General features: G+C 39.9%; 1 protein-coding gene across 15 annotated transcripts in view; it reads left to right on the top strand.

Moving 5' to 3' along the window:
- LOC120299329 (calcitonin gene-related peptide type 1 receptor-like) overlaps positions 1-26,869 on the top strand; it is a 198,694-nt gene that overhangs the window by 100,349 nt on the left and 71,476 nt on the right. For all 15 annotated transcript variants that reach the window (XR_005554389.1, XM_039324041.1, XM_039324045.1 and 12 more), the window contains 3 exons: positions 23,480-23,592; positions 25,098-25,189; positions 26,377-26,503. Coding sequence is in view for 14 of the 15 variants with exons in the window: in XM_039324041.1 (XP_039179975.1) it covers positions 23,480-23,592; positions 25,098-25,189; positions 26,377-26,503 (332 nt within the window). In the remaining variant the exon portion in view is untranslated. The remainder of the gene's footprint in view (positions 1-23,479; positions 23,593-25,097; positions 25,190-26,376; positions 26,504-26,869) is intronic.

The following is a 26,869-nucleotide window of genomic DNA, read 5'->3' as shown; positions in this document are numbered from 1 at the left end:
TGCAGATAGAAAATGTTCAAGTCTGAACTTTTATATCTGAAATACCAGTTGACAGATGGCTAGAAGGTGGGATAAAGCTACTCAAGTTGAAAAGAAAATGGCATTTCCACAGTTACAGAGTGGGAGTGAGAGTTTTCTGCCAAGGGATTGCTTTCAGAATTAATAATGTCTTGAAGGTTAAGATGCCAATTACAGCCAATCCACATTCACATTTTTTTCCAATTATAGGTTTCTGTATTGTGCTATACCATATCATGATTGGTTGACTTTTGGTTTAGAATATTGTATGAATGGGCATATTGACTTAAAAGTCATGTTTTCATTTCTTTATTTGTAGCTTGTTCAGTAAACTATACTGTTAAAAATATATTGTGCTCAGCAGAAGGAATAGGCAGTGTGTGACAGTCTGAAGAATCTATATTTCCATAGTTTGTTTTTTGCACTTTCAGGCACCTATTGAAATATACACACTTCTGATTTCTCTCTTGTTTTTTGTAATAGCACCTTATGCAATGGAACAGCCTGTTTTAAGGACACTTAAATTAAGCAAATGATTGCTGGCAATCTTAGGCTACAGATTGCAACTTCAGTTAAAGAGAATAGGGAAGTCTAGCAGGATTAGCTCCAGTTTCCCATACCAGATGTGGGCCATCTGTTTATTTTGTTCCATATACATGCTGATTCATAGCTAATAATCACTTCCTGCCATTTGAGAAGACACATGTTGGTTGTATGCCTACAATTCTGGCCTTGTTGAGACTAATCATCACTAAGCTTTGTTGTGACTGTTTTCAAAATGACTTAGATAATATTTCTGTTGTTGACATTAGCATAAAAATGCCATAAATAATTCAGATAAATTGGCAAGAAGAAATTAATCAAAAACAGAAATATTTCTGAATCATCTGCCAGATTTAAACAAATGTGTTCATGTCTCAAGTTCAGACAGAAGCCAAGCATGCATGTTCAAAACCTTCCACGTGGCTGTGCCAGAAGAAGAAACAGAAGGAAATAAGCAAAGCCCAAATTTTGCTGCATCTCATTTTCATCACTGTAAAATATGACTGTTGTATTGTTTCATTTTATTATCACAAAGAATAATGTGTCCCATTGCAGGATATCTATTTGTGTCTTCTGCATTTTCCTAGGTTCTTAAATCTGTAAAAACACACATACATACATACATACATACATACATACATACATACATACATACGGTTTTTAAGTGGGAGACTAGTATAGCTATTTTGGACACATTAGTCCTCATCAGCTAGCCACACCCTTTATGGGATTCGAACCTAGGCAGTCTACTTGCTAGGCAGTTGTATTAACCACCAGGCCTCCAGCTCTCCTCCCCTCTTTGTTAGCTGAATCAAGGGAGTATATACAGAAAGTTTTTCAGACAGACCAGTCTGATTGATTACACCTATAGCATTTTGACTGCTATACTGCAGTTCTACTTTTTTTATAATCTCTTTTGCCTTGCAGCCCCACAACTAGGAGCGTTAAGCAGGCTCAAGTCGCAACTGCGATACATTACAAATTCATTTGTCTGAAAAAAAAATCTCTCTCTCTCTCTCTCTCTCTCTCTATATATATATATATATATATATATATATATATATATATATATATATATATATGTCTTTGGTTGTTCGGGTTTTCTCCCGCGTAAAATTGGAAGTGTCTTGGCAACGTTTCGACGAAGTCACATTCGTCATCTTCAGGCTGGTGTTTTTAGCTTCTTGCTTTGAGCAGCAATGGGTGGTTTTAGCTGTTTCTTCCTTTTAACTGCCAGTGAGGGTATGAACTGATTGGATGGGAGCTTGGCTGTGTGGAGCACCCATGGGATCACCCCTCTCACCTGTCATTGCCAACCTCTACATGGAACACTTTGAAACCCAAGCTCTAGAAAAATCTGATCACAAACCCAAACTCTGGCTCAGATATGTAGACGACACCTTCATAATCTGGCCACATGGGAAAGAAAAACTGGACAACTTCCTCACCCACCTCAACAGCCTACACCCCAAAATACAGTTCACCATGGAAACAGAAGCTAACAACCAACTTCCCTTCCTGGATGTCTTAGTCTACAAGAAATCCAATGGCTCCCTAGGACACACCATCTACCAGAAGAAAACACACACAAACCGCTATCTGCACGCTCTCTCACACCACCACCCAGCACAGATCAACTCTGTAGCCAAGACACTCATCTCCAGAACAAAACGCTTAGCTGACGAACAACACCTAAAACCCGAACTACACACTCTCACCAATGTACTAACATCCAATGGATTCCATAGAAATAAGATTACAAACCTAATCCAAAAAGAAACCCCCACTAAAATCCAAGACAAAGAACAAGAAAACGGCAAAGCCCTCCTCCCATACATAAAAGGCACCACAGACAGAATCAGTAAGATCCTCATAAACACAACATCAAAACAGCATTCTGCACAAACAGAAAAATATCCACCATCCTTAGAAACCCCAAAGATAAAATTGAATTAGAAAATCAAGGAGTATACGAAATCCCATGCACCACTTGTCCCACCACATACATCGGACAAACCAACAGAAGAATAAGTGCACGCATTGAAGAACATAAGAACTCAGTCAAAAAAGAGGAACCAACATCTTCCCTGGTCCAACACCTTAAAGCCACAGGACATGAAATTGACTTTAAAAATACCAGAACCATTGCCAAAAGTGAACATTTTAATAACAGAATAATCAGAGAAGCCATCGAGATAGAAAAACGCCCACACAGCATGAACAAGCGAGATGATACCTCCCGCCTACCAGCCATTTGGAAACCTGCCCTTATTGACAAACGACTCCCTAACCCCAAAATCTTAAACCCCTCTGCAACTCAGACTACCTGAGCACAACCAAACAGAACACTCCCCCAGCCAATCAGAGCACAGCCAAGCCCCTAACCATTCAGAACACACCTCCCCCCAATCAGAACACAGCCAAGCTCCCATCCAATCAGTTCATACCCTCCCTGGCAGTTAAAAGGAAGAAACAGCTAAAACCCCACATTGCTGCTCAAAGCAAGAAGCTAAAAACACCAGCCTGAAGATGACGAATGTGACTTCGTCGAAACGTTGCCAAGACACTTCCAATTTTACGCGGGATAAAACCCGAACAACCAAAGACCTATATACAAATACCCGCGAAAACCTCAGAAACATCTATACTATATATAATATATATATATAATAATATATATATATATATATATATATATATATATATATAATAATATATATATATATATGTTTTCTGAGTTTTCGCGGTATTTGTATGTATGGTCTTTGGGGTGTTCGGGTTTTCTCCCACGTAAAATTGGAATTGTCCTTGGCGACGTTTCGACAAAGTCCCAGTCGTCATCTTCTGGCTGGTGTTTTCAGCTTCGTGCTTCTAGGAGCAATGTGTGATCATAGCTGTTTCTTCCTTTTAACTGCCAGTGGAGATATGAACTGATTGGGTGGGAGCTTGGCTGTGTTCTGATTGGGTGGAGGTGTGTTCTGATTGGTTAGGGGCTTGGCTGTGCTCTGATTGGCTGGGGGGTTGGCTGTGCTCTGATTGGCTGGGGGGTTGGCTGTGCTCTGATTGGCTGGGGGAGTGTTCTGTTTGGTTGTGCTCAAGTTAGTCTGAGTTGCAGAGGGATTCAAGATTTTGGGCTGCCCTGCCATTCCTTGGCTTCGTGTTCGTGGTCGTGCTTCCTCTTCATGGAGGGTGTCAGTTTGCTTCATGTATGGATTGGAGGGGTTTAAAGTGGCTAATGATGCAGCTGTGGTCTGGCTTCTGGTTTGTGGTCGTGCCTCGTCATCGGTGTGGCTTTGGGTTTGTTTTTTGCGTAGATGTGTGGTGGTGAACTCCTGTGTGGTTTTTGTGAGTGTGGGTCTGGTATCATTTTTTGTGTTAGGGAGTCATTTGTCAATAAGGGCGGGTTTCCAAATGGCTGGTAGGCGGGAGGTATCATCTCGCTTGTTCATGCTGTGTGGGCGTTTTTCTATCTCGATGGCTTCTCTGATTATTCTGTTATTAAAATGTTCATTTTGGCAATGGTTCTGATATTTTTAAAGTCAATTTCATGTCCTGTGGCTTTAAGGTGTTGGACCAGGGAAGATGTTGGTTCCTCTTTTTTGACTGAGTTCTTATGTTCTTCAATGCGTGCACTTATTCTTCTGTTGGTTTGTCCGATGTATGTGGTGGGACAAGTGGTGCATGGTATTTCGTATACTCCTTGATTTTCTAATTCAATTTTATCTTTGGGGTTTCTAAGGATGGTGGATATTTTTCTGTTTGTGCATAATGCTGTTTTGATGTTGTGTTTATGGAGGATCTTACTGATTCTGTCTGTGATGCCTTTTATGTATGGGAGGATGGCTTTGCCGTTTTCTTGTTCTTTGTCTTGGATTTTAGTGGGGGTTTCTTTTTGGATTAGGTTTGTAATCTTATTTTTATGGAATCCATTGGATGTTAGTACATTGGTGAGAGTGTGTAGTTCGGGTTTTAGGTGTTGTTCGTCAGCTAAGCGTTTTGTTCTGGAGATGAGTGTCTTGGCTACAGAGTTGATCTGTGCTGGGTGGTGGTGTGAGAGAGCATGCAGATAGCAGTTTGTGTGTGTTTTCTTCTGGTAGATGGTGTGTCCTAGGGAGCCATTGGATTTCTTGTAGACTAAGACATCCAGGAAGGGGAGTTGGTTGTTAGTTTCTGTTTCCATGGTGAACTGTATTTTTGGGGTTAGGCTGTTCTGAGGTGTTTGAGGAAGTGTCCCGTTTTTCTTTGTCCATGTGGCCATGGAGTATGAAGGTGTCGTCTACTGTATCTGAGCCCAGAGTTTGTTTGTGATCCGATTTTTCTAGAGCTTGGGTTCAAATTGTTTCCATGTAAGAGGTTGGCAATGACAGTTGATAGGGGTGTCCCATGGGTGGCTCCTTCTGTTTGTTTGTATTTTTCTCCATTATAGATGAAGTATGTGTTGGATAGGCAGTGGTTGGTCAGATCTAAGATGTTTTTGGGGGTTTTATATTTTGTTTTGGATAGCTGTCAGGTCACCCAAGTGCCCTATCAAAGAAGCCTTGACAGCTATCCAAAACAAATATAACCCCCCCAAACACATCTTAGATCTGACCAACCACTGCCTATCCAACACATACTTCATCTATAATGTACAAAAATACAAACAAACAGAAGGAGCACCCATGGGATCACCCCTCTCACCTGTCATTGCCAACCTCTACATGGAACCCTTTGAAACCCAAGCTCTAGAAAAATCGGATCACAAACCCAAACTCTGGCTCAGATACGTAGACGACACCTTCATAATCTGGCCACATGGGAAAGAAAAACTGGACAACTTCCTCACACACCTCAACAGCCTACACCCCAAAAGACAGTTCACCATGGAAACAGAAGCTCACAACCAACTTCCCTTCCTGGATGTCTTAGTCTACAAGAAATCCAATGGCTCCCTAGGACACACCATCTACCAGAAGAAAACCCACACAAACCGCTATCTGCACGCTCTCTCACACCACCACCCAGCACAGATCAACTCTGTAGCCAAGACACTCATCTCCAGAACAAAACGCTTAGCTGACGAACAACACCTAAAAACCGAACTACACACTCTCACCAATGTACTAACAGCCAATGGATTCCAAAGAAATAAGATTACAAACCTAATCCAAAAAGAAACCCCCACTAAAATCCAAGAGAGAGAACAAGAAAATGGCAAAGCCCTCCTCCCATACATAAAAGGCACCACAGATAGAATCAGTAAGATCCTCCATAAACACAACATCAAAACAGCATTCTGCACAAACAGAAAAATATCCACCATCATTAGAAACCCCAAAGATAAAATTGAATTAGAAAATCAAGGAGTATACGAAATCCCATGCACCACTTGTCCCACCATATACATCGGACAAACCAACAGAAGAATAAGTGCACGCATTGAAGAACATAAGAACTCAGTCAAAAAAGAGGAACCAACATCTTCCTGGTCCAACACCTTAAAGCCACAGGACATGAAATTGACTTTAAAAATACCAGAACCATTGTCAAAAGTGAACATTTTAATAACAGAATAATCAGAGAAGCCATCGAGATAGAAAAACGCCCACACAGCATGAACAAGCGAGATGATACCTCCCGCCTACCAGCCATTTGGAAACCCGCCCTTATTGACAAATGACTCCCTACCACAAAAAATGATACCAGACCCACACTCACAAAAACCACACAGGATGTCACCACCCAACATCCACGCAAAAAACAAACCCAAAGCCACACTGACTATGAGGCACGACCACAAACCAGAAGCCAGACCACAGCTGCATCATTAGCCACTTTAAACCCCCCAAATCCATACATGAAGCAAACTGACACCCTCCATGAAGAGGAAGCACGACCACGAACACGAAGCCAAGGAATGGCAGGGCAGCCCAAAATCTTGAATCCCTCTGCAACTCAGACTAACCTGAGCACAACCAAAAAGAACACTCCCCCAGCCAATCAGAGCACAGCCAACCCCCCAGCCAATCAGAGCACAGCCAACCCCCCAGCCAATCAGAGCACAGCCAAGCCCCTAACCAATCAGAACACACCTCCACCCAATCAGAACACAGCCAAGCTCCCAACCAATCAGTTCATACCTCCACTGGCAGTTAAAAGGAAGAAACAGCCAAGACCACACACTGCTGCTCGAGGCACGAAGCTGAAAGCACCAGCCTGAAGATGACGAATGGGACTTCATCGAAACGTCGCCAAGACACTTCCAATTTTACGTGGGAGAAAACCTGAATAACCAAAGACTCCATATATATATAATATATATATATATATATATATCTATAATATATATATATATTATATTATATATATATATATGTTTTTGGGTTTTCGCGGGTATTTGTTATGTAGGTCTTGGTTGTTCGGGTTTCTCTGCGTAAAATTGGAAGTGTCTTGGCGACGTTTCGACGAAGTCCCATTGGTCATCTTCAGGCTGGTTTTTCAGCTTCGTGCTTTGAGCAGCAATGTGTGGTCTTAGCTGTTTTTCCTTTTAACTGCCAGTGGGGTATGAACTGATTGGTGGGAGCTTGGCTGTGTTCTGATTGGGTGGAGGTGTGTTCTGAATGGTTAGGGGCTTGGCTGTGCTCTGATTGGCTGGGGGAGTGTTCTGTTTGGTTGTGCTCAGGTTAGTCTGAGTTGCAGAGGGGTTTGAGATTTTGGGCTGCCTTGCTATTTTTTGGCTTCGCGTTCGTGGTCGTGCTCCTCTTCATGGAGGGTGTCAGTTTGCTTCATGTATGGATTGGAGGGGTTTAAAGTGGCTAATGATGCAGCTGTGGTCTGGCTTCTGGTTTGTAGTCGTGCCTCGTCATCGGTGTGGCTTTGGGTTTGTTTTTTGCGTGGATGTGTGGTGGTGACCTCCTGTGTCACATCTTAGATCTGACCAACCACTGCCTATCCAACAAATACTTCATCTATAATGGACAAAAATACAAACAAACTGAAGGAGCACCCATGGGATCACCCCTCTCACCTGTCATTGCCAATCTCTACATAAAACACTTTGAAACCCAAGCTCTAGAAAAATCGGATCACAAACCCAAACTCTGGCTCAGATACGTAGACGACACTTTCATAATCTGGCCACATGGGAAAGAAAAACTGGACAACTTCCTCACACACCTCAACAGCCTACACCCCCAAATACAGTTCACCATGGAAACAGAAGCTAACAACCAACTTCCCTTCCTGGATGTCTTAGTCTACAAGAAATCCAATGGCTCCCTAGGACACACCATCTACCAGAAGAAAACACACACAAACCGCTATCTGCACGCTCTCTCACATCACCACCCAGCACAGATCAACTCTGTAGCCAAGACACTCATCTCCAGAACAAAACGCTTAGCTGACGAACAACACCTAAAACCCGAACTACACACTCTCACCAATGTACTAACATCCAATGGATTCCATAGAAATAAGATTACAAACCTAAGCCAAAAAGAAACCCCCACTAAAATCCAAGACAAAGAACAAGAAAACGGCAAAGCCATCCTCCCATACATAAAAGGCATCACAGACAGAATCAGTAAGATCCTCCATAAACACAACATCAAAACAGCATTCTGCACAAACAGAAAAATATCCACCATCCTTAGAAACCCCAAAGATAAAATTGAATTAGAAAATCAAGGAGTATACGAAATCCCATGCACCACTTGTCCCACCACATACATCGGACAAACCAACAGAAGAATAAGTGCACGCATTGAAGAACATAAGAACTCAGTCAAAAAAGAGGAACCAACATCTTCCCTGGTCCAACACCTTAAAGCCACAGGACATGAAATTGACTTTAAAAATACCAGAACCATTGCCAAAAGTGAACATTTTAATAACAGAATAATCAGAGAAGCCATCGAGATAGAAAAACGCCCACACAGCATGAACAAGAGAGATGATACCTCCCGCCTACCAGCCATTTGGAAACCCGCCCTATTGACAAACGACTCCCTAACACAAAAAATGATACCAGACCCACACTCACAAAAACCACACAGGAGGTCACCACCACACATCCACGCAAAAAACAAACCCAAAGCCACACTGATGATGAGGCACGACCACAAACCAGAAGCCAGACCACAGCTGCATCATTAGCCACTTTAAACCCCCCAATCCATACATGAAGCAAACTGACACCCTCCATGAAGAGGAAGCACGACCACGAACGCGAAGCCAAAAAATAGCAAGGCAGCCCAAAATCTCAAACCCCTCTGCAACTCAGACTAACCTGAGCACAACCAAACAGAACACTCCCCCAGCCAATCAGAGCACAGCCAAGCCCCTAACCATTCAGAACACACCTCCACCCAATCAGAACACAGCCAAGCTCCCACCCAATCAGTTCATACCCCCACTGGCAGTTAAAAGGAAGAAACAGCTAAGACCACACATTGCTGCTCAAAGCACGAAGCTGAAAACACCAGCCTGAAGATGACGAATGGGACTTCGTCGAAACGTCGCCAAGACACTTCCAATTTTACGTGGGAGAAAACCTGAACAACCAAAGACCTACATACAAATACCCGCGAAAACCTCAGAAAACATATATATGTTGTTCGAGCATTGCTGCTCGAAGCACGAAGCTGAAAACACCAGCCTGAAGATGACGAATGGGACTTCGTCGAAACGTTGCCAAGACACTTCCAATTTTACGCGGGAGAAAACCCGAACAACCAAAGACCTACATATATATATATATATATATGTATGTATGTATGTATGTATGTATGTATGTATATACGTATATATATACATATATATATATACATACATACATACATACATGCACACATACATACACACACACACACACACACACACACACACACACAATGGGTTAGTTTGGTTTAGAATCTGTTCCTTATTTGTGGAAGTGAGAGCTGGGAAAAAGATAAAGTGCTCCTCAGTGACTGCTCCTATTCTCTCAAAACACCTAAAGCTTTAGCCTCTTGGACTACAAAAAGTGGATTATTATTCCCTGTGGAATTTGGTTGCTGAGGATGAAAGGGCTGCCTTTAATTAGTTAGGGTTTTTGCAAGGAGTTTGATATTTGATTTATTACACAATGGGTAATAAATAATGTGTATAAAAATAAAATAAAATTCCAGCTCCTGTAAAAATATTTTAGTGATTCATATCAAATCCATTTCCCAGCCTGAGTTTTTAAGGTGGAACAATTTCTGTTGACATCCTTTTTCTGACAAGTACGGACACAAGATTTCATACTAACATGACTATAAGGAGTCCTTCATTTTAGTGAGTTACAGTATATTTTAATTCTGTCGTGTTTTATTTAACTCCTGCTTTCTTATTAGAGATCACAAACAGCAGAAATTGAGATTATAAAAAATTGCAATTTTTCTGGAGCTTACATCAAGATTTCATCTGAATGGCGGGAGTATGGAAACCAGTGATATAGTCAGCTGATTGAATCCCAGAATTACCAAGATATTATCTTGACAAGATAAATAGAATCAATAAAAAAAAGGATTTCTTTGTGCAGTGTATATTTAAATTTGGGGATTTGTTTCCATTAGGTGAGGTCATAAGCAGCCATTTAGATCAGCGTTTCTCAACGTTTGTGTGACGGCGACCCCCATCACACGGCCACGCCGCGCATGCGCAGCGGCGCCCCCATGTGCAGCGCGCATGCGCAGCGGCGCCCCCATGTGCAGCGTGCATGCGCGGTGCCGCCCCCATGTGCGGCGCGCATGCGCGGCGCAGGCCCCCGTGCACGGCGCCACCCCCTGAGGGGGGGAAATGGTGGATCGCGTTATTTGGCAACCCCCATAAAATGGTCATTCGACCCCAAATGGGGTCGCGACCCATAGGTTGAGAACCGCTGATTTAGATAGTTTTATAACAGATTGGAGAAATTAATGACAGATCAGGCTACTAGATTTTGATGGTGACTACAACCATTTTGATCACATGAAAGTTATTTTAAATGCTACAGTAAAAAAGTACAAAAGGGTTGTCACCTCTGTTCATGTGTGTGACCTTCCCATGAACATTTCTCATTGGCTGCTGTGTGACATAGAATGTTGGTCAAACTTAACTTTGACCATGATAGTGGCTTTTTTATCAGATGCTATTTGTTGGGTACCAATTCAGGGAATCCTGTTAGGATATTTACCACAAAAGAGATGGAAAAATTATTTGCAGTATCTTAAATTAGATACTCCCCATCCCAAAGCAGCAGTCTGGGGTTCATGAACGGATATAAAAATTCAACCACATAGAGATTAATTACCTGAGCTTTTAATATTGCCTGGTCCAAGATCCACCAACCCTTTTCCCATAAAGGAAAAGCAGCAACAATTGAAACAGCAACAGACCCTCATCTCCTTCATTCCTTAGGCACAATACAGTGTGACAAATCTTATATTTTCTACCTTAAGAAAAGTAAAGTTCCAGCAGCTAATATAATATCTTCTTATTATAGCTTTATAGAGCAGAAGGAAAATGTCCTTTGATGACTGCTGGTAAATCAAGTTTGTTAATAAAAAGACATATTGGAATTTAGACTCAAAAACTACTAAAGGAGCTATTTTCTTTATTTTCCTCTTCCTCTCTGCCTTCAAAGTGAAGCAATTGAAAAGGAGAAATAAATGTTCCTTAGCTATCAATGAAATAACACTCAATAAAAATGGAATACATTGTATTCAGTCAGCTTTAAGTGCTACTTGAGACACTTTCCAGCTTTAGATAATCTAAACTTTTGAATGATTTAAAGAGTGCTTATCCCAAGGGTTTCCAGACAAAAGGTGCTGCTCCTTAGTATAGACGAACTTATTGCCTCAGTTGTTAGTCTTTTGTTGCTTTTTTTTTAATAATGGGAAGAACAGAATCAGAAGAAATCGGTTTATGTTTTCTTTTAAATGGTCATCAAATTCCAATATAATTTGGAATATATAGTAAATTAAATATAATGCAATAAAATATAATGAAAAAACATTAACAAAGAAAAATATATAAAATCAATGGTGATGGATTTTACAAATCAGTTGATGGACACAAGGCCTATCTGAATTAAAACTTCAATGCTTATTATTAGGAACTGGTTAAAGATAAAATAAGCAAATCCAGAAGCTGATGTTAACCACACAAAGGTCCTCTGTTGATTTTCGGTGTATGTAGAATAAAAAGGACAACTCTCAAATATTTTAAAACCCAGGAATACATATATAGCAAAGTGCCATTCATCATATGGTTCGATCCCCAACTGTGTGGGCCTTTAAATATCACATTAGCACCTTGAGAAGTGGATCATGAGTATTTGAAGCTGTTGTGAGGTGAATATTGCATGTCCATTATAAGGTGACGTTATTGTTCGTACCACATCTATTATTGCCTTCATATAGGTCTAGCAAAAGGTCATATTGTTCTGAAGCAACAGAGTATTTGAAAGACTACGTTCTCCAATATGTACTTACTGTCAATTGAAGGCAGTTTCAAGATACCTGAATAGTTAGCTGAGTGGTTTTCATAAATAAGTCCTTTTCTGTAGTGTTTCCCATCACATTGAAATTTCCATTTGTAAGTTATTCTTTAACATAACACTTACAGGCTGGTAATAAAACATTTGTAGCAAGAAAACCAAGCTGAGAGAATATCAAGGACTCAATAAGATCTACCCCTGAACTTCTAATAGGATTGTATTCCTTGTTCACTCTTTTAATTAAACGAATAAGCAGTTAAGTTGCTTTTGGCAATGTTCCTGTGATCATTTCCTCTTAGGAATATTTAGGATTATGATTAATTTTTTTTTAATTGAAAATTTTTAAAATTTTACAAAAAAAAAAGTTCCCTTCCCCCAACCCTCCCAACCCGCCCCAACCCTCCCCCAACCTTCCCAGAGCTGAATACAGGCTTAATTAAAATTTAAAGGAGAAAATTTTAAACACAAATAAACCATATACAAATTTGGTTACAATAATTAAACAAATCATAAAATACTTTAACACCAATACTTAAAAAACAGAAAAAGAAAAGAAACAACAACAAGAAGAAAAAAGATCTTAAACTTTAAATATAAATTATTCAAAAGCTAAATAATATTTTTATATCATACTTGTATTGTATAAAATTTATCCATCTTTTCCATACCAAAAGGTACTTCTCTTGCGATTGATCTTTCAAAAAAGCCGAAATCTTTGCCATTTCCGCTAAATAGGAAACTTTAAGAAACCGTTCTTGCAAAGTAGGCAAAGATTCCTTCTTCCAACATTGCCCTACTAATAACCTAGCCGCTATAATTAGATTTAACATTAATATAGTTTCTTTACTGTCACAGTCGGAAACAATACCCAACAAAAACAATTGTGGAGTAAATTTTATCCTTCTTTTAAAAATTCTTTGAATATTCCACCATATCTTAATCCAAAAAGCTTTTATATTTTTGCATAACCACCAAATATGATAATAAGTAGCATCCAAACAACCACATCTCCAACATTTAGGCTGCAAGTTTGAATACATACGAGACATTTTTTTTGGATCAAGGTGCCATCTGTAAAACATTTTATAAAAGTTTTCCCATAAGTTTTGGGCTTGTGTAAATTTAACATTCCTCACCCAAATAATCTCCCAAGTATCTAATGGAACCAATTCATTAAAGTTTTGTGCCCATTTAACCATACAATTTTTAACTAGTTCTGCTTCTGAATCCAGTTCCACTAACACCCCATAAATTCTTTTGATATGGGTTCATCTTTGATCTTTTATTTGTTTTAACAAATTCTCATCCTCTCTAAGCAAACCCACCTTACAATCTGTCTACTAAAAGCTCTTTCACTTCCCCTCTAATTTGAGATATAGCATTTCCCATTATATCTTGCATGTCTTTTACCGTTACTGATGGCAGAGGAGGGGAAGGAGGTGGTGTAGCTTTTGGTTGTTGTGCTGGTAGAATCGCAGGAGAAGAAGCCACCTTAGGTACTGTAGATGTTGCTTGCCGTCTTGAAGCCATTTTCAAAAGGAAAAGTTTTGTTTCTTCTTTCCTCCTTCTTAAAAAAAAATAAAAAAATACAAAAAAAACCCTTAAAAAAATAACAAAAAAGAATTTGGCAAAGAAGGAAAGTAATCTTCCTGAAACACAAATCCAACTCAAAAAAACCTTTAAAAACAATCTATTCCATTCCGTTCCGCTCCCTTCAAAAAAAAAAAAACAACTTTCCAATCGCCATTTTACTTTCCCTCTCGATAAAAGAAAAAAGAAAAAAGGGAAATAAAAATCAATCTTTAAACTTAAAGTCCAAATAAGATCAAAAATAAAATCCTTTATCCAGCTCTGTCCGCTTTTAAAATAACTCACCAGGTTTCTTTAAGCGCAGAGGTGGGAGCGGCGTCTTGCTTTGTCCCCAAGGGACAAAGACAGCTGAGAGGCGGAGACAACCTGAACTCCGTGGGAGCACTCTTTTCACCCCCAAAAGAAAACTTCCTTGGGGGTCTCAGAGGCTCTACCTCTATTCAGGTGATACTCCCCTCCCTCCCTTTGCCCGGGAGGGAGGTTTTGAGCCGCGGAACAGCTGATGCCTGCTGTTCTCTGCGGTTCTAACACTTTCTCAGGAGGACAGCTACAAAGTAGCCGCCATTGCCCGAGCTAATCCACCGGAAGTCGGATTATGATTACATTTTTAAAACAAAACTGCAAAGCTATTTATTGGTGTATTAAAATGAAAAATAGAATACAGTTTCAGTAAATCAATAAAGGAACCTGATAATAGAACTTATATTCACAGCAGCAAGTATATGACAGCAGTGATCACCAATTTCTTGAAAGCATTTCAGATTCCTCAGAAGAATTTTAGTCTCCTTTTCTTTTTACTCTAAGAATAAATATATTAGCTTGCAAAAGTAGTCTGGTGCTAAAATTAAGGAAATGAATTAGCTGCCTCAAGCAGATATGGAATGCCAAAAATAGTGGCTAATTTGTTGTAGTTGAAGTTTTTCTTCTTGGGAAAAACTGCTTATGGAATTTTCTGTCAATAGTAATCAGTCTTTTTTTATAGAGATTTTATTGGGTTTTTTTCATAAACATATGTTAATTTTTCCAATCAACGAGTTGTCTGGAGTTTGCTATGCTAATACATGTTCAATTCCTAATCCTTCATTCTTTCCTCTAGCCAACAATAAAATAAGTCCCAAATTTGATAATAGTCTGTATCTTCTTTATCTTTCAACCACATAGTTAATCTGTCCATCTCTGCACATTCCAATATTTTCCTGATGGCAATCCTTCATTCTTCCAGTATTGTGCAAAAATTATTCTCACTGCTGTGGTGATGTGTAAGATTAAATATAATTTCTGCTTATTAGTCTTTTCAGGCATAACGTTATGTCCTGAGCCTGTGCAAGCAGGCTCGGGGCATTGCAAGCGGTTCCGGCAGGTGCAAGCTGCCCGGGACCAGACAGGCTGTCGCCAGTACTTGTGCGCATGCGCAAGTGCTGGCGCGTCAAAAGTTGCAGATTTACCCGGGGATGGCCTATATAAGAGGCCAGGAGTTTTGGGCGTTGTCGGCGTCTTCTAACTATAAGCTGAACACATGAATAAAGAAGTTTCCTGAGAACTACAACTGCTTCTCTTGTCTTGCCATTTCGTGAAGGACTCAACACTGGCGACGAAGGTGGGATTGCCTTACATCAACAAAAAGGTGTAAGCTTAACCGAGTGAGTCCTGAGCGGCAGGAACGGCGTTGACTCGGCAGCTACCCGCCAATCCAGCGTGCATTCGGGGGTAGGCTGGCTGATAGACCCTTCCTGATACAAAAATGGCAAAGATTGGAAGGCTTTCGGAATTCGACATCTCACATCCAGAGAGGTGGGAATCCTACGCAGCCAGGGTGGAAAACTACCTCAAAGTGAACCAAGTGAGGGAAGAAAGTTTGAAGGCTGCCACCCTGCTGTGCATTTGCGGTCAAGACGCATTCGAAATCGCTGAGAACCTTGCAGCACCTGTTCCTTTAGACTCTGTCAGCTACGCAGATCTAAACAAGCTACTGAAGGAGCACTTCCAGCCTAAGATGTCCGTCATCGCGTGGCGCCACACCTTCGAGCAGAGGGATCAACGACCCGGAGAATCGGCCAAGGAGTACATCGCCACATTAAGGAAAGCCGCCAAACATTGCGAGTTCAAGGACCTCGAAGAACGACTGAGGGACAGATTCGTATGCGGGCTAAGGCATCGTGAGTTACAACAGAGACTTTTTGCTAAGGAGGACTTGTCTTTCCAAGATGCCTTGAGAGAGGTCACCGCAGAGGAAGCAGCGGGCGGCGCCGTCAAGAATATGCGGCTGATCAGGAACAGTCCAGATGCTGCATCCGTGCACCAGGAAGAAGTCCAAAGAAACTCTGAGGAGGATCTGGACGAGCAAGTCAACCATCTTCACCCCACAAAGGAAGGGAAACAAAAAGGAAGCTCTTCAGCTCTCCCCAAGTGCATCGGCTGTGGAGGTCGCCACAGGAGAACCGACTGCAAGTTCTGCTCCGCTATCTGCAGGGCGTGCGGAAAACAAGGACACATTGCAGCTGTGTGCCTGGGCCATCTGAAGGTACAACCTCAGGAAGAATTGCGCCTGAAAGGTACCAGGGTCCCCAGCCAGAATAGGGTGGGGTTTTGCGCTTCGCGAAGAAGCATCTATAGGACAGGCACACACAAGCCAATTAAGAAAAAGCTGTCACTTAAGGTGAAGCTACAAGGGGTTCCATTAGCTATGGAACTGGATACGGGGTCTGCCCTTTCAATCATTTCCATGCAAACGTTTAGGAAGATTTGTTCCAGTAGTGGAACTCAAGCCAAGCTGAGGCCTTCTGACATTGTGTTAACAGACTTTCAAAACTCCACAGTGTGTGTTAAGGGGGAGGCCACCCTTAGCGTACAGTATAAGGATTTTGAAGGTCCACTAGACATATTAGTAGTAGGGGGTGAACGAACGAGTCTCATAGGACTCGATTGGTTTGAGGCCTTGGGAATACACGTCACAGGGCTCAACAGCCTACAAACACTCGACCTACAGGAAGTCTGCAAAGAATTTGCAGATGTTTTCAGCCCCCAGCTGGGCACATTCAAAGGACCTCCTGTGTCCTTAAAGCTAGACCCCACTGTCACTCCCATTAGAATTAAAGCAAGAAGGGTCCCTTTTGCTTTAAAGAGTAAAATTGACACTGAGTTGGATAAACTGATCCAACAAGGAATTCTGGAACCTGTTGACTCCAGTCCCTGGGAGACCCCCATTGTCACGCCTCTCAAGGCAAATGGGGACATTCGCATCTGTGCTGATTACAAATGCACTCTGAATAAGGCATTGCAGCAACATGCCTATCCTGTCCCTGTGGTCAGTCATATTCTGGCCTCCCTCAAGGGGGGGCGTGTTTTTGCAAAGCTTGACCTAGCTCAAGCATATCAACAGCGGCCTGTTGATGATGACGCTGCTATAGCTCAGACTATTGTGACCCACAGAGGGGCTTTCAAGGTAAAGAGACTTCAATTTGGAGTAAATGTCGCTCCTGGGATTTTCCAAAGCGTAATGGAAAACACACTACGGGGTATACCAGGGGTTTGCCCCTATTTTGATGATGTCTTAATTGCAGGAGACTCCACACACATTCTAGCTGAAAGGCTAAGGGCTGTCCTGTTAAGGTTCAGGAAAACGGGACTCAAACTCAAGAAGGACAAATGTAAAATTGGGGTGCTGTCCACAGAGTTTCTGGGGTTCAAAATTGATGCTGCTGGGATTCACCCTGCTGAATCCAAACTAAAAGCCATTATGCAAGCCCCCAGGCCAAAGTCTAAGGCCGAACTACAGGCTTTCCTGGGCCTTCTGAATTTCTACAATTCCTTTCTTCCACATAAGGCTAGTGTAGCTGAGCCTCTTCACAGGCTATTAGATAAACAGGCAGTGTGGCAGTGGTCACAAACACATGAGGCAAGTTTCAATGAGGTCAAGTCCTTGCTCACTTCTAACAGTGTACTTGCACACTTCAATGAGTCCCTTCCTGTGTGCGTCGCTTGTGATAATTTCCCTTATGGGGTAGGAGCTGTACTGAGCCACCTCAGGTCTGATGGAACTCAGGTTCCTGTTGCATATTACTCCAGGACATTGTCTTCAGCTGAGCGCAACTATGCTCAAATAGACAGGGAGGCTTTAGCTGTTGTTGCTGGAATTAAAAAATTCCATGATTTTTTATATGGTAGGCATTTCACGGTCTTTACTGACCATAAGCCTTTGCTGGGACTGTTTACCACACGTAAACAAACCCCCCAAATCATCTCCCCCAGAATGCTCAGGTGGTCTATCTTTTTATCTGCATATGATTTTTCCCTGCTTCACAAGCCTGGGAAGGAAATGGGCCATGCCGATGGCCTCAGTAAATTACCCCTGCCGGTAATAGAAGCTGACCCTGCGCCAGCTATCAATATTCTCTCTATCCAAGCCTTGCCCGAGTCTCCCCTGAATGCCAGGGATGTAGCCGCTGAATCGGGCACAGATCACACACTTTCACGTGTCCTTTCTTGGGTTTTGTCTGGATGGCCTGAGCACTGTCCTAGTCCTGAGTTTCAGAGTTTCTGGTCAAAAAGGAACGAGTTGTCACCTCTCAGGGTTGACTGCTTTGGGGAAGCAGAGTTGTCATTCCCACCTCAATGAGGACTAGGGTCTTAGGTTCCCTCCACGAGGGTCATCCTGGCATTGTACGAATGAAGGCTCTTGCGCGCAGCCACTTGTGGTGGCCTGGCCTAGACAAAGACATCGAAGCTAAGGTGCATGCATGCCAACGCTCGCGCCCTGAAATGCCCCAAGCTCCTGTGCATAGATGGGAGGAAACACAATCTCCATGGTCTAGGGTGCACATTGACTACGTTGGGCCCTTTCAGGGTCAATTCTTCTTGGTCCTCGTTGACAGCCATTCAAAATGGCTTGAGGTTGTACCTGTCTCATCCACCACTGCTGCAAAGACTATTCAGGTACTGAGGGAGATTTTTGCTGCACACGGGCTCCCAGACATCATTGTGTCTGACAACGGCCCTCAATTCACTTCCTCCGAATTCCAAGCTTTCTTACAGGCTAACATGATTCGTCGTGCCACCTCTGCACCTTTCCACCCATCCACCAACGGTATGGCTGAACGCATGGTGCGCATCACCAAGGACGCCTTGAAGAAACTCACCTATGGAGACTGGCATCACAGGTTGGCTGACTTCCTCCTTTCTTATCGCACCACACCGTCCACTTCTACAGGGAGAAGCCCAGCTGAACTTCGTTGGGGGCGCAAACTGACTACCAAGCTTGACCGGTTGCATCCGGACAGACTGCCTCCTTCTGTCTCACACCCCAGGGCACCTAGGCAACTACTTGTGGGTGCCCCGGTTTGGACTCGTAATTACGGGCCTGGTCATACATGGGTCCCCGCATCTATATCCAGGGTCACAGGTCCTCTATCCTACAAGGTATCCCTGGACAATGGTCGTGTCCTGCGTCGGCACATTGACCAACTTCGCCCTAGACGGGACCTTCCCGATGAGACTCCTGGGTCTTTTCCAGGGGGGGAGGGGGAGCCCTTTGGGCAAAGGGAGGGGCATGGAATGATGCCCATTATTAATGGGGAAGCCACAATCAGCCCATCTCAAGATTCCACGAGTGCTCCAAACAGGAATTCAAGGAGCCCAACTAGATACCAGGCATCAACGCCTACTCCAGCCAGGGAGTTACCCCGGGGGCATAATCACTACTCACCCGCATCACTCAGTACTCCAGTCAGGGAGAATACCTGGGAGCATCCCAATAAACCATTTCCCGCAAGAGAGCTGGCACACACTCCTTCAAGTTGGCCCGACACTACTCCTGTCCCTAGAAGGGGGCAAACACACAGGGAGGTGGTCGAGGAACCAAATCCCGACTGCAACACCTCTGACTCCACTCAGGGGACAACTGAGTTTTGGGACAGTACTGAAACCCACACAAGCCCGGGCACAGAACGGGATTCAGGGGACAGACAGCCTCCTGACAGGTCTTGGACAGACCTAGGAGGTTCTACAGAAACGCCCAACAGTGACAGTCACTTAGAAGGGCCAGAGAGCCTACAGCTAGGCGGGACAACGAGGTCACATAGTGAAAGAAGCCCTGGCCTGACAAGCCCGGTGGGCAAGCAAGCAGGCCAGGCATTGGAGCACAGTCTTTGGGAATCACCAAGGCAAAACAAGGGGGACAGGCACGCATCACCCCTCAATCAGAGGGTACTTGGCAAGCACCCTGAACTCAGGAGGTCACAGAGAGCAAGGAAATCTCCTAAGTATTTGGACGATTTTGTAACCCTCTTGGCCAAACAAAGCTAGTAGAAAAATAGAGCATTGAGGCTGATGGAAGACCAGGAATACCTGGTATTGGGGAGCATGGCACTACTCTACAGAAATGAGTTATGTGTTATTATGGCATAAGGAATAGTTTTAGCCCGGGGGGAAGGGGTGTTATGTCCTGAGCCTGTGCAAGCAGGCTCGGGGCATTGCAAGCGGTTCCGGCAGGTGCAAGCTGCCCGGGACCAGACAGGCTGTCGCCAGTACTTGTGCGCATGCGCAAGTGCTGGCGCGTCAAAAGTTGCAGATTTACCCAGGGATGGCCTATATAAGAGGCCAGGAGTTTTGGGCGTTGTCGGCGTCTTCTAACTGTAAGCTGAACACATGAATAAAGAAATTTCCTGAGAACTACAACTGCTTCTCATGTCTTGCCATTTCGCGAAGGACTCAACACATAATATCTAGTAAAAAAAGTTCAGGTTTAAAATCAACTTGTTCACCCAATATTTTTTCTAACCACATATGTATCTTTCTCCAATAGGCCTTAGCCTTACCACATATCCACCAAATGTGATAGTACGTGCCTATATTGTGTTTACATTTCCAACATCTATCTGACATACTTTTAAACATTTTTGCTGATCTTGCTGGTGGCAGGTGCCATCTATAAAACATTTTATACAGATTTTCTTTATATGAAGTTGACATTGTTAGTTTGTAGTGTCTCTCCCACAACATTTGCCATTTTTCTAATTCTATATTATAGCCAAAGTTTTTTGCCCATCTTATCATTGTTTCTTTCACTTGTTCACTTTCCATATCAAAAATTTAAAAAAGTTATACATTTTCTTAATTAATTTCTCATCTGAGGTTAACAAAATCTTATCAAACACAGTTTGATCCTTATAAAATCCATACATTTTTACATCTTTTTCATATCTACTTTGTATCTGTAAATGTGCCCACCAGGCAGCTTAGTTTCCTGATTTTCCAGTTCTTGTTTAGATTTTAATTTCCCATCAATATTTAGAATATTTTTATATATCCATATTTTTTCAAAGTATACCAAGTTCGGATGTATAAATGTCTCCATCGTTGATAACCATCCTGGAATTTTTAGATATATTTTAGCTTTAATTTTTTCCCATACTGTTGACAAGACATTTCTTATAAAATGATTTTGATAGTACTTATGGACTCTGTTTTTTCCATACCATAAGAAAGCGTGCCACCCCAATTGTAAATCATGTCCCTCTAAATACAACAACCTTTTATTTCTAAGTGTTATCCACTCTTTCACCCATGTTAACACAGATGCTTGGTAATACAATGTCCATTCTAGCAACCCAAAACCTCCATTTTCCTTAGCATCTTGTAATGTTTTCATCTTAATTCTAGCTTTCTTCCTCTGCCAAATAAAGTTCAAAATTAATGAATTTAAATCTTGAAGGAATTTTCTCTCAAGTTTTATCGGAATCGTTTGAAATACAAATAAAATCTTTGGCAACACATTCATTTTTACTGTAGCAATTCTTCCTAATATTGACAGCTGCAGACTTTTCCATCTTTCGAAGTCTAGCTTTATTTGCTTCAATAATTTTGTATAATTGTCTTCTTTTATTGATGAACACTTAGCCGAAAGATGAATACCTAAATATTTAACTTTTTTCACTATTTGTACCTCTGTTTTCTCTAGTATTTGCCTTTTTTGTTTATCTGTGAGATTCTTAAGTATTACTTTAGTTTTTTCTTTATTTATTTTTAGTCCTGCCATTTCTCCATACTCTTCTATCTTTCCCCATAGTTTAGGAATCATTTCTAAAGGTTCTTCCAAAATAAACATTAAATCATCAGCAAATGCTTGTAACTTATATGTTTCATCTTTTATTTTCAATCCTTTAATTTCTGTGTCCTGTCTTATCCTTCTCTTTAACACTTCCAAAGTAAAGATAAATAATAATGGAGATAGTGGACACCCTTGTCTCGTACCTTTTTTTATCTCAAAGCTGTCAGTATAATCTCCATTCACTATCACTTTTGCTGTCTGGTTGCTACAGTATATATTATTTTTATCATATTTATAAAATTCTTTCCAAAATCTATTATTTGCAATTGCTGAATCATAAATTGCCAGGAAACATTATCAAACGCCTTTTGGGCGTCTATAAACACTAATGCTAGTTGTTTCCTGGATGTAATTCACAGTATCCTAATACATCCATTATCACCCTTAAATTGTTTTTAATTTGTCTGTTCGGTAAAAAGCCATTTTGATCTGGATGTATAAATTCAACTAAGTATTTTTTAATCTCTGCCATTATTGAAGTAAAAATTTTGTAATCCACATTGAGTAATGAAATTGGTCTATAATTCTTAATATATGTCAAGTCTGAATCTTCTTTTGGTATCAAAGTAATATTTGCTTCTATCCATGTATTTGGAAGTTTGGCCTCTAACAATAGTCCATTACAAACATCTTTCAGTGGCAGTCTGACTTGTTATACGGACAGCCATTGACTGCCATGTACTTGTTATACAGGCAGCCATTTGTGAGGCAATAAAATTTCATCATGTTCAGCAAATATATTAGCTATTATGAATATAATTAATCAAACTAGAATTTAAGATAGTAGAAGAAAACTTTGTTGTTGTAAAAACCTGGCTAGTGTGTAAGTATGGAGTTGGAAAGAAAATAGGGAATGGCCTTCAAGGACAGAAGGAAGATCTGCTAACAATTCAGACATAAGAGAAGTGCGGCTTGAGTTAATTCTAAAAAACTCATCTGAGTAAATGTCTCAGAGGTCCCTAAGTCACACAAAGATAAGTAAGGGATGAGGAAGCATATTCAGACTTTTTGTACAATATAGTAATTGAGCAGTAATTCCAGTTCTAAATGACATTGGTTTCTTTGTCTGGTCTACCTTAAAGGGCTATGGTGCATAAAGCTATAAGCAATATCTAATAAAACTAAGTACCTTGTAGTAAGTGGTTACAAGGATATAAAAATATAGCAATGGAGGAATTACTTCATCAATCAAACATTTGTAATTGTGAGAAATGGTGGGGCAGCTACTCAGGCCAAGAATCAGATGGTATTTTGAATTGTTAAAGAAATAAAACAATTATTTGGTCAGTTCATATTTAAGGCAGAATATTCTTCCTGAAATTCTTAAAATTTACCTGTCTATGGGACCATCCTTAACTGAAGATGTATGGCTCCGCTAAAGTAAGAAAATAATATTCAGCTAAGAGAAAATAAAAATTAAGGTGTAAAAAATTCTATCCATTCTAATGCATTAAATACAACTAAGCTACAAACAATTTACCTCATATATTTTGGTTATAGTGATTCTGTCACTTACAGTGAGCAAAACATGTTACAGGAAGTAGTTAATGATACTTTCTTTTTAATGATTTGCTATTTTTACAAAATGAAATGGCAAATTATCACAATTTGTCTCAGTGTTATTATAAATGATTTTTCTTTCATTCCAGCCACTGTTCATTAATGTACGAAATGTAATAGGCTTTAATATACAGACACAAGTTTCTTAAATGAATTTCATCCACTGAATTGTTAATTCACAGAAATAACAACAAAATATTGTGATAAGACAGGAACATGGTTTCGGCATCCTGAAACCAACCGAACCTGGTCCAACTACACCCGGTGCAATTCTTTTACAAATGAAAAGCGTAAGGTAAGTTGTTTAAATTTAATATATATATATTAATCAGTGATGCAATATAGATAGATGCAATGCCTTTTGTCTATTTCAGCCATGTTCAGTGATGCCACAGGAAATCAATGTCCAATTCACAGGTTTTATATAAAAACTCCTAATGTAATACCAAGGCCTATAGTTCTGTATCCTAGCTGATTATTGTTTAAAACTGAATGAGTCCACATACTATGAGCTGTAGATTCCAAAGGCGATCTTTTCATCTTATTCTTTCCACCGTTATTGTCACTAATATCAAGGAAAGCAGTTTTGCCATTTGAGTAGAGAAAAATGAATAGACTTTTCACCTGTATTCCTCCCCACTCAAAAACTGATAAAATGTCAAATTTCACTGCTCATCACTAAAGTTAGATGTATTGACTTGACTTTAATGAAGACAAAAATGGTGGCATTATAATCCGTATGAGATTTTAAGGACTAGTGTAAATTTTTGAGCACATTCCCTTTACATGGCTGATGGGTACAATCAGAATTATGACTGACTTTCATTATAATTAGAAAGGAGTTTCTGAAAGCCTTCTATAATCCGTATGAGATAAGTAAATGATCAATGAAATTTTCATGCATAAAGTTTATATATGTTATAAAAATGATGGGTATATTTTACATCTTTCTTTATATTCCTTCTTTTTTTTAAGGTGTTCTAGATTTGAATTTCCATTTTTTAAATATTGTGCCTAACCCTGTGGCATTGAGACTGAATGTCTTACTTATTACAAAGTAATCTAAATCTAAGACATTTAGACCATATCTTACTTATTACATAGTATTCTGGGGAAAGTCTAATATAAGATCCTCTGTAAAATGCTGAGGACGCTCTATGACCTTTCGTTATAAGAAATAATTCTCAAGGTTTTATGTAAATCTTTATGGAGTTGACTTTTATATGGCCAATTACAGAAGCTTGTTATAATACCTATTAAGAGGATAGTACATGAGGGAAAATCTTGCCATAATTAACCCTAAATGCAGAAAAAAGTAAAGGAGAAATAATGTACAGCAGAACACAAGTTACTTTGATATGGTTTTCAACAGGTAGACTATATTTGGGTTGCTCATAGCAGCAGCAGGAACAGAGATTATAAAATCAAGAAATCAAATAGAACAAACCATGTGACCAAGACAACCTATGATAATCAAATGAACAGGGACATTAATTATATACGCATGTGTATATACTTATGCATACATATACACATATATATACACACATACATACATACATACATACATACATACATACATATACATTAAAATAATACTAGTTATAGCATGTACTTTGTAAACGTGGATACAATTTAAATCATTTTGAGAGGTAGTTCCATGTATCTAAAATAAAGTAAAAGATATGCCAACATATGCCAAAGTTCTGGGGTCATTGTTACTACTATTTATATTTCACAATAATTTTTAAAATGTCTCATTGTTCTTCATTTTTTATTTAGTTTTTTTTTAAATTTCAGATGGTTTTCATAGTTTATTACATGACTATAGTAGGACATGTACTGTCTATGGTTTCCCTGTTGATTTCCTTGGGAATTTTCTTCCATTTCAAGTGAGTACATCCTTCCACTGTTTATTGTTTCTTATTGTAGCGTGTGCAAGAGTTATAGAAGTATTTCTTTGATTCATATAGTCCAGTTGTTTGCTTACTGGCCACATTGGCTTACAAGTGATTTTATCTATGTGCTATATGTGTCAATTCTCTATAATAGAAATACCATGTCTTCTTGGAGTTGTATACGCTTGTTTAAGACATTAAGCAGACTCTAAGTATTCCACTGTAACTAAAGAGTTGTGTGTGCCAAAATAGAATACAAAGAATGACTTGACATATCAAATATGGCAAATATTAAATTAGGGCCTCACATAACATTTTGGGAAGAGCTGATGATTGCTATTTTTTTATTCTATTATTAGGAAGCAAGAATAGTTTCCAAGTTTTGGGTGAGCCCCAATTATTTAATCTAATTATAAAGAAATCTAGAAAGAACTAGCCATGTTAGGTGTATGAACAACTTAGTGGCATATGAAAATCAATATATAGTCATATAACCTTTATCCAGTAAAGGGGAAAGTTATTTTACTATTCAGACTACTATTGACTGTTTCAAAGTTATTCAGTGGGGTTAGTGAGTTAGCTAAATATTTATTTGTGAATAATTTAGGGGGAAAAATGGCACAGTAATTTTCTTGATTCAGTTGACTGTAATAAAGCAGGAAGAATCTCTTATAGTTGTGGGAACCAAGAAGAAATCAAAACCATGCAAGGAATGAAATTAAATATCCCTAACATCAGAAAAATTCCAGATCAAAATTTCTTACTCAGCTGATAACACATTCCTAAAGTATTTTGTAATTTTAATATAATGCTCCAAAGAATATGTCTATGCAGGATATTTGCATTTATTTATTAAATAAAATATATTAAATACATTAAATATATATATATATCTTATTATCAAAATAATTCTGTGAATTTTTCTGCCATGACCATGTACTTGAGAAGTCCTCTAACTATGATTGAAAAAGCATGGAGCATGTAAGCAGGTGTAAGAGGGAGGGAATTTTTTTCCCATGGCTTCATTGCCAGCCATATTTTTTTTCTGACTGCCTGTGTCAGATTGCATATTTAAGGAAGAATTGCTAAACATGTTCTTGTTATTAATGCAACCTCAGAATCAGCTTTAATAATATATTAAATTTCTAATTTATATTGTATTTGTGGTGCATGTTTTTTAGGAGCCTCAGCTGTCAAAGGATAACACTGCATAAGAATCTCTTTTGTTCATATGTTCTTAACTCTGTGTTTACACTTGCCCACCTCATTGCAGTGGTGCCTGATAGAGATCTGGTCAAAAAAGATCCAGTAAGTATTTTGTTATACTTCATCTTGAATAAATGAACTTAAAACATTGAGAGTTAAAAAGATCTTCTTGCCTTTCTGCCACAGGATGTGAAGAAAGTTGTCCCCTATTCTAACAATGCAGTGTTGAAGAATATTTTTAAAAGTGTCAAGTTTATTTCATCCCAATTAAATCCTTATACTGGCAAGAAATTTTAAACTTTCTAAGTAGTAAATTAGAAATTTTGACTTAGTAAACTGTATTGTAGATGTGCAACATACTATTGCATGCAATCCATGCTCCTATTTTACTCTTTGCTTAGATTTATGTTAAGTCCATGTCCAGAACTATGATTTATTACACTCCATATCTAATTCAAAACTGATCTT

The sequence above is a fragment of the Crotalus tigris genome, unplaced genomic scaffold (assembly GCF_016545835.1).
Source record: "Crotalus tigris isolate CLP2741 ecotype Arizona unplaced genomic scaffold, ASM1654583v1 scf7180000024292.1016931, whole genome shotgun sequence".
In the NCBI taxonomy this organism is placed as follows: domain Eukaryota; kingdom Metazoa; phylum Chordata; class Lepidosauria; order Squamata; family Viperidae; genus Crotalus; species Crotalus tigris.
This window is presented reverse-complemented; position numbering and strand designations above follow the sequence as displayed.